Here is a 12,213-nt window from a genome sequence, read left to right as displayed (position 1 = left end):
ACTTGCCTTACCCTAGTCCTGGGTCTGTTTACGGCAGCATTGTTTTTGGTAACTAAAAATCAGAAATCACTCAAATCTCCATCTACTAGAATAGAGAATTGTAGTATTTTACTACAATGGGATACTATACACCATTGAAAAAAATGAATAAACTGAAGGTAAATAAATAAAAAGAACTAATATACTCTTTGGGGAATTATATATTTGGTAAAACTATAAAGAAAAGCAAAAGAATAATTAAGATAAAATTGAGGAAAGAGGTTATTTCTGATGTAGAGGAAGGAAAATGCAGTGGGCGAGAGGCATTTAGGTTTCAGTTACTGTTAATGACCTATTTCTTAATCTGTATTGTAGGAACACAAGTTTCCACTATTATTATTCTCTAAAGAATACATGTAACATTTTATCCACTCTTTTAGAAGTAGGATCTATTTCATAAAAACAAAATGTTAATCTTCCAAATAAAAAATAATGTATAATTTGTTCTTTCGGCTATTTTATGATCTTTTTAATTTTATTTCAGCATATTACAGGGGTACAAATGTTTATGTTACATATGTTTCCCTTGCCCCACCTGAGTCAGAGCTTCAAGCATGTCCATCCCCAGACAGTGCGCACCACACCCATTACATGTGTATATATCCATCCTCTCCTCCCCCCTCCCATCTGCCTGACACCCAATGAATGTTATTACTGTATGTGCACTTAAGTGTTGATCAGTTAAAACCAATTTGATTGTGCGTACATGTGGTGCTTGTTTTTCCATTCTTTGGACACTTCACTTAGTAGAATGGGCTCCTGCTCTATCCAGGATAATACAAGAGGTGCTATATCACCATTGTTTTTTGTGGCTGAGTAGAACTCCATGGTATACATATACCCAATTTTATTAATCCACTCATGTATTGATGGGCACTTGGGTTGTTTCCACATCTTTGCAATTGTGAATTGTGCTGCTATAAACATTCTAGTGCAGATGTCTTTTTCATAGAATGTCTTTTGTTCTTTTGGGTAGATACCCAGTAATGGGATTGCTGGATCAAATGGTAGCTCTACTTGTATCTGTTTAAGGTATCTCCATATTGCTTTCCACAGAGGTTGCACTAGTTTGCAGTCCCACCAGCAGTGTATGAGTGTTCCTATCTCTCCACAACCACACCAACATTTATTGTTTTGGGACTTTTTGATAAAGGCCATTCTCACTGGGGATAAGTGATACCTCATTGTGGTTTTGATTTGCATTTCCCTGATGATTAGAGATGTTGAGCATTTTTTCATATGTTTGTTAGCCATTAGCCTATCTTCTTTTGAAAAGTTTCTGTTCATAGAGCATGAGACTCTTATTTTATGATCTTGATTTTAAAATTCACAAGATTTATAGAGACACTCTCCAAAGAGATATGGATGGAAAATAATCACATTAAAAAGATCCTCAATATCATTATTCATTAGGGAAATACAAATTAAAACCACAACCACTAGAATGCCTAAAATCAAAAAGACTGACAATTACCAAGTGTTGACAAGGATGTAGAAAAATTGTAACTCTCATACACTGCTCATGGAAATGTAAAATGGTACACAGTCACTTTAGAAAAGTTTGGCAGGTTTATGGTTTTCTTTTTAACACTTACCATACAACCCAGAAATTCCACTGATACAAGGAAACATTTTGGAGTTTTAGAACATGCAGATATGTTCTAAAAGTGGCTAGTGGTGACAGCTGTGCAACTACATAAATTTATCCAAATTGATCAACCGTACATTAAAATGGATAAATTTTTTTAAATTTAGGAATATCTTTTTTTACATTTGTTAATCTACTTTTATTTGTATTTTTGACATATAATTGTACATATTTATGGGGTACATAGTGATGCTATGATACATATAGTGTGTAGTGATCAAATCAGGGTAATTAGTGTATCTATCTTCTTGAATATTTATCATTTCTTTGCATTGAAAACATTCAATATCCTCCTTCTAGCTATTTGATACTATATGTTATTGTTAACTATAGTCATCCTACAGTGTTATAGAATATTCTAACTTATTCCTTCTCTCTAGCTGTAATTTTGTATCTTTTAACAAATCTCTCTCTATCTCCATTTCCCCCTACCTTTCCCAGCCTCTAATATTTTCTGTTTTACTTTTTATTTCTAGGAGATCAACTTTAAAATGGGTAAATTTTATGGTCTGGATAGTATACCTCAACAAAACTGTTTTTTGTTTTTTTCTTTTTTTGAGACAGAGTCTCGCTTTGTTGCCTGGGCTAGAGTGAGTGCCGTGGCGTCAGCCTAGCTCACAGCAACCTCAAACTCCTGGGCTTCAGCGATCCTACTGCCTCAGCCTCCCGGGTAGCTGGGACTACAGGCATGTGCCACCATGCCCGGCTAATTTTTTTCTAAATATATTTTAGTTGGCCAGATAATTTCTGTCTATTTTTTTAGTAGAGACAGGGTCTCGCTCTTGCTCAGGCTGGTCTCCAACTCCTGACCTTGAGTGATCCACCCGGCTCGGCCTCCCAGAGTGCTAGGATTACAGGCGTGAGCCACCGCGCCCGGCCAACAAAACTGTTTTTAAAATATTAAAGAACTCTATTGCTTTTTGATCTAAATTTTTTTAACTTTGGGGAACATATTAAGTAAAGAATCTTAAAGCCTCAAAAAGCATATTCATTAGTCAGCAACCCTTTATTCTGCACAAAGAATTAAAATAAATCTTTTTTTTGATAAATTTTTTTCTCTACTTTCCAAAACATTCTGAGATTGAAAAGGATTCTAACAGCCCAATCTCATTCACAGCTGGATGTATATAGAATAAATTCTTTTTCGTTGTTCTTTTTTCATTTTTATATAGTTATATGATCATTTCTTCATTTAAAAAATATTCCTGGAGGTATGGACATGCTAGAAGCTCTGACTTGGGTGGGGCAAGGGCAATATACATAACCCAAACATTTGTACCCCCATAATATACGAAATAAAAAAATTAAGATCACACCATATACCCCACTCCACATCTACCTTTAATATAAATGTACACCATGGAAATCCCTCCAAGTCAATATGCATAGTTGTAACATTCTTTTTTAGGGCTGTATAATATGCCATAGTATGGAAATATCAGAAGTCATCTATTATCCTATTAATAAGCATTCACTGTTTCCAGTTTTTTGCTACTACAAACAGTACTACAATGAATATCCTGATACTATATGCTTATGTTTCACTTTCATTTTATGGGACACAGGTCTAGGAGATTGTTGAGTTCTTTGAATTTATTAGATGATACAAGATCATTTCCAAAAGGGACAGAAATTCAAATTTCCATGCATTGGTAACTTGAAAAGGTAAAATTATTATAAATATAACATTGTTAGCAATAAACTGGACAACAATGAAAATAACTAGTTAATATCAGGCTTAAGTACTAAAGTCATATCAGAACAAAAGCTATTCTCTTTAAAACACTACTAAAGATTCAAATATACAGGACAATTCTGTCATCACAGAAATCAAGTTCATAATCTGTTACACCTATCTATATCTGCAATGAGCACTAGAGGATAAACTCTATTTGTAGCAATGCCATGTTACCCTTTATACCCTACATTTAAGATTATGTAGGTGAAGTATTTTCTCTCGTATGTTTTCCGTATCTAACATGCAGTACCATAAATCACACTATCTATCAATTTATTTATTTAAGACAGAGTCTTGTTGTTGCCTGTACAGTGGTGTTATCATAGCTCACTGCAACCTCAAACTCCGGGGCTCCAGTGATCCTCCTGCCTCAGCCTCCAGAGTAGCTGAGACTACAGGTAGGCACCACCATGCCCCGCTAATTTTTTTTTTTTTTTGTAGAGACAGGGTTTCACTATGTTGCTCAGGCTGGATATTTTTAATTTTTTTTAATTTTTATCTTAATAAAAAATCTTTACTTTGGACCCCCTCTGTATTCAGAGTTTTCTGATTAGAGTAAAATAATGCAATTACTCTGCAAATGAAAAAAAATTAGAAAACAAACCAAAAAAACCCTATGCCACTAACACTGGGCTTGCTCCTTAGCCAAAACTAAGCTGCAAAACAGCCAAAAGCTGCTACTTTATAGTCTATGTTTTCCAGGGCGTTTTTCAAATGACACTAAATTCCGAATAACTAAAATCATTCTAACAAATGGGCAGGATTGTTTTCAAACCCCATATTAAAAACAAGGTAAACAAAATTTCACACCTGGGACTTGAGAACCAGTTATGGACATACGCCTCAAAAAATAACTACTACTGGGTCATCCTGAATACATCAGGACTACTCTGTAATCCAGAGCTACAGCAGCAGCTCTGCGGAGTTAAAACACTTAACAGAACATCAGCTGAATTCCAAAACAGTACTTTCCTAAACTTAATCACAACACCGAAAACAGTCCCGCCCCACTGGCAGAAGGCAGTGACGCAAAAAGCTTCCAGGCTTTGTCACATTAAAATCTTAATCCATGGGATTATCAGAAACTGTCTGTACATAAATGGTAGCGCTTCCCTTTCCAAAACCCCGAGAGAAAGGAAAGATGGGACTAAGAAAAGAGCCATTTTTGGTGAAACGCTCCCTCTTCCACCAGCGCACCCCAAGAGGGACCGAAGTCCTGGAACAGGCCCTGTGCCGCACAGAATTCGGGCTTGACCTAGGCGGAAAGTGCCCAGAGGAGCGCGAGTGGGACCCTGTCGCCGCGTCCCCCACAAGCCGCCTCTGCCCAGGAGCGGTCGCGCGGGTCAGTGCCCTGCCCGTCTTCCCCTGTCCTGTCCTGCCCTGCCCGGCGGCCGGAACACTAAACAAAATCTCGGCGCTCACCGTCGCGAGTCTCTCCTCAGCCATCTTGGCTCCCCCCACCGCTGCGCAGCCCGACGTCCGCGGTTTCCCAGACGACGAGGCAAACGGAAGTCGTCGGACTGTGGGGAGCAGGGAGGAGCCTAATCGGGGAAGGAAGTGGATAGGCGAGTGGGGGCCGAGTGGCTTCGGGAGAGCGCTGGGGCCCGCCCCCCAGACGGCTCGGCTGGGAAAGAGTCGGCGAGGGAAGGCGCAGGCGGTCCTTCCTTTTATCCCGGAAACGCCCTAACGGCCCGCGCAGTGGCCTCTGGGCCGCTGGAGAACCAAGTGGGATTGGCCAGTGCCACTTCGGATGGTCGCGTAGTTCTCCTGCCACCTTGCTCTGCCCTGCTCTGACGCCAAATTGCGTTTGATTCAATCTTCCTGCAGGGAGTCTCGGCCCCCGAGGCCAAACCCTTGGGCAGAGAATCTCATTGTCGCCTAACGCGCAACGCCTGTCCCCGGTTCTTGGCGCTCATTATCTCACTGAGGTACTCGCCTCATCAGCCTCCTAGTCTTGTTTACACCAGAGTTTGCAAACCCGCAGCCGGTGGCTTGCATTTGAGCCACACTCTTTTGATTGGAAATATTTAAAAATTAGGAGGTTTCACAAGAAAGCTGGCCTCGGAATAAAGAGCTAACAGTGGGCCTGCAGGGAAGCAAACATACAGCTGAATAGTGGCTGCGACTGCCTTTTTGCTACAGTCCTCACTTCCCAACGTACTTCAGGCGGTTTACATTACCTATCTGGGCCCCGGTGCGGTGAATTAAATGCTTAGTGTTTCTACGGGAAAAACGTGTGGGCTTTGGAGTCAAACATGAGTTCTGGACCTGACCACTGCATGATCTTGAGGCACATTCGTTCTAGTGCCTGGAACTATGTGATGAACAAAACATACAGGATCCCTGCACCCCCAGGACCAACCTTAACGTGTAGCAAGTTAGTCACACATTAAATAATAAGTAAGCAAAGTTTATGAAGAAACAGTTCACCAAGTAAGAAATACAAATGGCTCTTAAACATATGAAAATATAACTTTGCAAGGAAGCAAAAACATGCAAATTTAAGTTTCCAAGAGATACTTTCCATCTCTTACACTGGCAAAGAAAAATTTTCACTGACATGGTTATGAGGAAACATGCACTCACCAGTGGGAATGTGAATTGGTAAAACCTCTATTGAGACATGTTTGGCAATAACTACCAAAATTTAATATGCACATAACCTTTAACTCAATTATTTCAATTCTAGGAATTTATTTTATAGGTATAGCTATGGGAAATGGCTTTACATACAAAAGTATTCAATGCAGCATTGTTTGTAATAACCAAAGCCTGAAAACAACCTAAATGCCCAACAATAGAAATTAAATTATGGTAAGTCCATTCTATCTGGCACATGAAAAAGAGGCAACTATATACATATTAATATAGAAGAATTGCTAAGACACATTATTACAGATAAAAATGAAGTGCAAAAAAATGCATATAGTGTTTGTGTTAATTAAAGGCAAAAATAAACAGGAATATTATGTACATGATTGCTTGTATGCTCAGAAAATATTTCTGGAAGGATATTCAAAATGCTAAAAGTGGTTACTTTTGAGGAGGAGAACTGGGTAGCAGGGGGACAGGCAAGAGAAGACAACTTTTACTCTATATGTTTTGTACAATCTGAATTTGTAGTATGTCTGTATTACCTATTCTAATAATAGAGAAAAATAAAAGTAAATGAAAAGTACAACATAACTATATCATTAGAATTGTGGTAAATGCTAAGAAGGAGAAATATAGAATAGTAAGAACAAGTAACAGGGGGATCCAATTTAGACTTGTTTGGACAGCGAAGTTTTTCTTGGGTAAAAGATGTTTAAAATGAGACCTAAAGGATAAGGCATTAGCTTGGGGAAAGGGGAAAAGGAAGTATGCAGGCCAGCAAAGAAGTCTAAGGCAAAGGAAGAACTTGTGCAAAGGCCCTGAGGATGGAAGAAGCTTGGCCGATTTGCTGCACAGAAAGAAGACCAGTGTGGCTGGAAAAGAAAAACAGGGAAAAGGGCTGGTTGCACTAGGTTAAGAGGTAAGAGAGACTCGTGGTGCAGATCCACAAAGGCCATATGAGGGATTTTATTGTAAGGGCATTGGGAAGGCACTAGAGAGTTTTGAGCAAGGAATGGCATGGTCAGAATGAACATTTAAAGAGTTCATGGTAGCTAATGAATGGAGAATGAATTGGGAGGGTGACAAGAAGTGATACTCTACGGGAGACTAAAGGCTATTGCAAACAAGAGATGTTGAAACAGCTCACTCGGACTGGCAAAAGAAATGGAGAAAAAGTGGATGGATTTTCAAGAAATTTAGGCAGCAGAACAAACCTATGGTGCAGAACTGGAGGTGAGGGAATGAGGGCAAACAAGATAGATGTCAAAGGAAGATTAACAGGTTTATAACTTTAAAAGCTGCTGGATGAATGGTACAGCCAATTACTGAATTGGGAGCCTTAAGAGATGTTTATAGAAAACTCATGAGCCTATTTCCCAATATACAAAATCTCCCTGAAGGGGGTCCTGTGAGAGGAGTAAATGACATTCTTTATTGAATAAATAGAAGCCATTATTATGATATGTTTTAAAATCTTTCTTTTGACTCCAGATCTTGGGAGGAAGATAGAGCACTTTCTGTGCATTTTTCAATGAGGGTGTCTTTCAATAAGAAAGCATGCTGATCTCTCAAATTGCAATCACCAAACTTAATATACTTTAATTAGATAAGTATTAAACAGTTACTACTGACTTTTAAAAGCTCCTTTTAAAAATGTAATACCTTCACAGGAAAATCCCAGAAATCACATACAGCATGTTTCTTGTGTCCCAGATGGGTCTTCATTAACCTTAGAAAATCTCCTTGAATGTGATCCTGCTTATCAGGACCACTCAAATCATATAGCTGCGCTGGGCATTCCAAACAAACTGGCATTTATCTATTAATATTTTTATGGTGGCGGCTGAGGAGGCAGAAGAGGAATCGGGCATCAGTAAGTTTTTTGTTGTTGTTGGTCTTTAGATTTTTTTTTTTTTTTTAAGACACAGGGTCTTGCTGTATCACCCAGGCTAGAATGAAGTGGCACGATGATAGCTCACTGCAGCCTCAAACTCCTGAGCTCAGAAGATCCTCCTGCCTCAGCCTCCCAAGTAGCTGGGACTACAGGCGTGTGCCACAATACCTGCCTTACTTACTTACTTATTTATTTATTTCTGCAGAAAGAAAATGTTGCCCAGGCTGGTCTCAAACTCCCAGCCTCAGGCGATCCTCCTCCCTTAGCCTCCAAAGTGCTGAGATTACGGGCATGAGCCACCATGCCCAGCCCCAGTAACTTTTTAAAACCCCCAATATATGTATAAAGAAGGAGCTACAATTGAGCTGATATATTTTTAGTATTTTAATACATCATTACTACTCTGTTAGGGTCCACAGCCAGCTTTGTTCTGATGTCTCCTGCTGGGCAAGTCTCCAGCACCTTATGCCTTTTTTGAAATGTCTGGTCCTCCCAAAAACTATACCACAAACTTCTGAGAGCCAAGCCAACACTTTGGGAAACCACTTTAAAATAATATGAAGCTCCCGGGGGCTTCATGAAACATTGAAAATATGCCCATCCCGGAAAGTACTGATACACTCAAGAGGAATCAGTGGTGAATATGGGGAAAAGCATATATATGATACTGTTTGTCAGAAAAAATACTGGAAACATTCAAATATCTATCACCTGTAGCTTTCTAGATAAACCAAGGTACAGCCATACTAAGAAATATTATGCAGCCTCTAAAAGTCCTCAAGATGATGAAATAGTTATATGAAAAAGTTATAGAAAATATAGTATGCTTCCATTTATGTTAAAAAAAAGAGTGGGGAGAGAACTTTATACATTTTATAAATACAATGTTGAGAAGAAAACACCAGAAACTGGTAAGACATTTGTCTCTGTGGAGGGAGTAGAGGGACTAGGTGACTTAAGATGGGAAGGTTTTGATTTTCATTATTTATGATTCTATAAAATTTAACTTTTTATCATCCATATATTTTTAATTTTAAAAACTAGTTAATAAAATATGTAAATAAAACCAATTTTGTTTTGTTTTGTTTTTGAGACAGAGTCTCGCTTTGTTGCCCAGGCTAGAATGAGTGCCGTGGCGTCAGCCTAGCTCACAGCAACCTCAAACTCCTGGGCTCAAGCAATCCTCCTGCCTCAGCCTCCCGAGTAGCTGGGACTACAGGCATGCGCCACCATGCCCGGCTAATTTTTTTATATAGATTTTTAATTGGCCATATAATTTCTTTCTATTTTTAGTAGAGACGGGGTCTCGCTGTTGCTCAGGCTGGTCTCGAACTCCTGACCTCGAGCAATCCACCCGCCTCGGCCTCCCAGAGTGCTAGGATTACAGGCGTGAGCCACCGCGCCCGGCCTAAAACCAATTTTTAAACTTCCATTCCTGGAATCCATTACTGATTCGTATGTACTAATATTATAGAAAGTCATAAGAGACTATATAACTCTCACCCTATCAAACAACAAAAAAAGGCCAGATTAGCTAGAAAATAAAAAATATCTTTAACTCATCAGAAAGCTGAGGGCACAAAGAAACCTGAATGAACCAAACTCCAGAAAGTGCCAAGTCCTTTGTAGGAGAGAAGAGACCCATGTCTGCTCCTATTCCTAGTTGAACAATGCTTAAAAGAAGAATCCACCATAGGGGGAGTAAGGAGAAACCTGCTGAAATTTAACAAAATTTTAACAGCCCCATGAAGGCTGGCTGGATGTTAGAATCTGGAGGACCCAAATCCACAGAGGAAGCCTGCACCCACACACCAGCCTTACCTCTTGGCTCTTAACCAGCCACAAGAAGGTAGCACACCAGAAGTGGGAGATGGGTGGATAATAGAAGGAATGCTGAGAGAGATTCCCTATCTTGAGGTAAGTGGATCCTCTCTCAAGAGCAAGATACCCTTTAAAAATGAAGGGGCAAAGCAGGAGAGCTGAGAAATCCATCACATGCACGCTTGAAGGCTAAGAGGAGGGAAGAAGAGCTGAGAAACCCATCCCCCTAGACATTGTGGACATTCTTCTACAGAAAAACTAAGAGTAGGCACACATGAGAGCTGAAAAAATATCCTCCTGTCCCCCATTCCCGTCACCAAAAAGATAAATAAAAAAAAATCCTAGCAGCCAAGCTGTAAAGCAAGAAAAGATCTCCCACAGTTCCAAAAGCTGGTGGCTTAGCTATAAAGGAAAGTCAGATCTCTGGAATCTTGCTAATGCCCCAAACTCTGGCCCTGCTGAAATCAAAGTTCTGATTCTACCTTCACGCAAAATATTTGAAGCTAGTGGCACACTAAATCCAACTAAAGCTGCAACAAAACCCAGATCTAGATCAAATATAAATCAGATTGAGCCACTACTCAAGTAGCCTGAAGAAAAATGGGCATGCCCCATTTTGGAGGCAAATAATATTTACTTCAGTCTCTCTTGCTTTTTAAAATATAAAATGTTTATCATACAAATATACAAGACAGGTGCAAAAGCAAGAACATGAGACCCAGGGTAAGAGAGAGTAAGGGTTCAATAGAAGCAGAACTAGAGAAGACCCAGATGTTAAATTACCAGTTGGGCTCTTTAAAATAAGATCAAAATGCGAAAAAAAATCTAGAGGAGGCCAAAATACTGGAATCAACAGACAGGGTTTTTGAAATAACGATGATGAAAAAGCTAAAAAATATAGTGGAAAATGTGGACAACATTCATGAAGAAATGGGAAATTTTAGCAGAAAATGGTAACTATACAAGCATAATGAAATGCTAGAAATAAAAATATCAGAAATGAAGAATTCATTAAACGAGTTTAACAGGTTAGCATTGGAAAGCATCAAAAAACTTAAAGACTGTTAAATGGAAAGTATCCAAACTGAAAACAAAAAGAAAAGAGAGGGGAAAAAAATCTCCTGGGAGCTGTAGGTTAATATCAAATCACCCGCATGTGTAACTGGAGTGTCGGAAGGAGAGGAAAAGCAAGGGAATATGGGACAAGAAAAATATCTGAAGAGAGAATGGCCAGGAAATATTCACTATTAATAAAAGACAATGACACAGAGCCATGAAGTTCACTAAAACCCATACAAAGAAAAACATAACCTAGACATATCACAGTCAACCTGCGAAAAACTAAATATAAGGAGCAGATGCAACCATTAAAAACCTACACATATAATGGACAGGGAAATAAAAATTAAGCTGATGGATGACTTCCCACCAGAAACAAATGAAACCTCCGTACAATTAAATAACTTCTTTAAAGTGCTGAAAGAAAAAAATAAAAGGTAAACAGAATTCTATATCCAACTAAAATGCCCCTCAAAAATGAAAGTAAAATAAAGATATTCTCTGATAGATAAAAGCTGAGAGAATTCACCTCTAGAAAAACTGCAATAAAAGAATGCTAAAAGTTCTTTAGACTGAGAGGAATTTATACCAGAGGGAAACTTAGATTTATTTGCTGGAAAATATGAAGAGCAATAATAATGAAGTATTATAGGGTTTCTAGCATATATAAATAAAATATAAAATAACAAGAGAACAGATGTATATTCTAATTTCTAGTGCTGTCCTGTCCAATATAGTAGCCATTAGCCATACGTGGATATTTAAATTCATTAAAATTAAATAACACTGAAAATCCAGTTACACTAGCCACATTCCAGCACTCAATAACCACCTATTATGTACCATACTGCACAGTTCAGATATAGAATATTTCCATCACCACAGACAGTTCTTTTACATAGTGCTATTCTAGAACAACCACTAAAACATACACACATGCACGCACAGAGAGAGAGATAGTAAATCCTTTAGGCTTGGCAGACCACATATGGTCTCTGCTTCTTCTTCTTCTTCTTCTCCCCTCATTTTTACAAACTTTTAAAAATGTAAAAAATTATTAGCTCAAGTGTTGTACAAAAACAGTCCATGGGCTGGATCTGGCCCATGGGTCATAGCTTGCCAACCCCTATAATATACCATCTTAACAAGATTAAAAAGAGAAGTATATGATAATCTATTTAGAAGCACAAAAAGTACCTCACAAAATTTAACAACCCTTCCCAATAAAAACTCTCAGCAAACTAGGAATAGAAGGGAATTTCCTCAGGCTGGTAAAAAGCACCTATGAAAAACTTCCAATTAATATTATACTTAGCGGTGAAACATTAAAACCTTTACTTGTAGCCAGTGCAGAAAGGCAAAACAACAAAAATAAAAGGCATAAAAATCAGAAAAGAGGTTAAAATGTTATTTGAAGAC

General features: G+C 38.6%; 1 protein-coding gene across 2 annotated transcripts in view; it reads right to left on the bottom strand.

The window, feature by feature from the left end:
- BBS4 (Bardet-Biedl syndrome 4) overlaps positions 1 to 4,931 on the bottom strand; it is a 53,582-nt gene extending 48,651 nt beyond the window's left edge. For both annotated transcript variants that reach the window (XM_045531496.1, XM_045531516.1), the window contains exon 1: positions 4,848 to 4,931. In XM_045531496.1, coding sequence (XP_045387452.1) covers positions 4,848 to 4,871 — 24 coding nt within the window. In that variant the 5' untranslated portion in view covers positions 4,872 to 4,931. The remainder of the gene's footprint in view (positions 1 to 4,847) is intronic.
- Positions 4,932 to 12,213: the final 7,282 nt, after the last annotated feature.

Source organism: Lemur catta, chromosome 1, assembly GCF_020740605.2.
Source record: "Lemur catta isolate mLemCat1 chromosome 1, mLemCat1.pri, whole genome shotgun sequence".
NCBI lineage: Eukaryota > Metazoa > Chordata > Mammalia > Primates > Lemuridae > Lemur > Lemur catta.
Note: the sequence above shows the minus strand (reverse complement) of the source record. Positions and strands in the feature narration are given on the sequence as shown.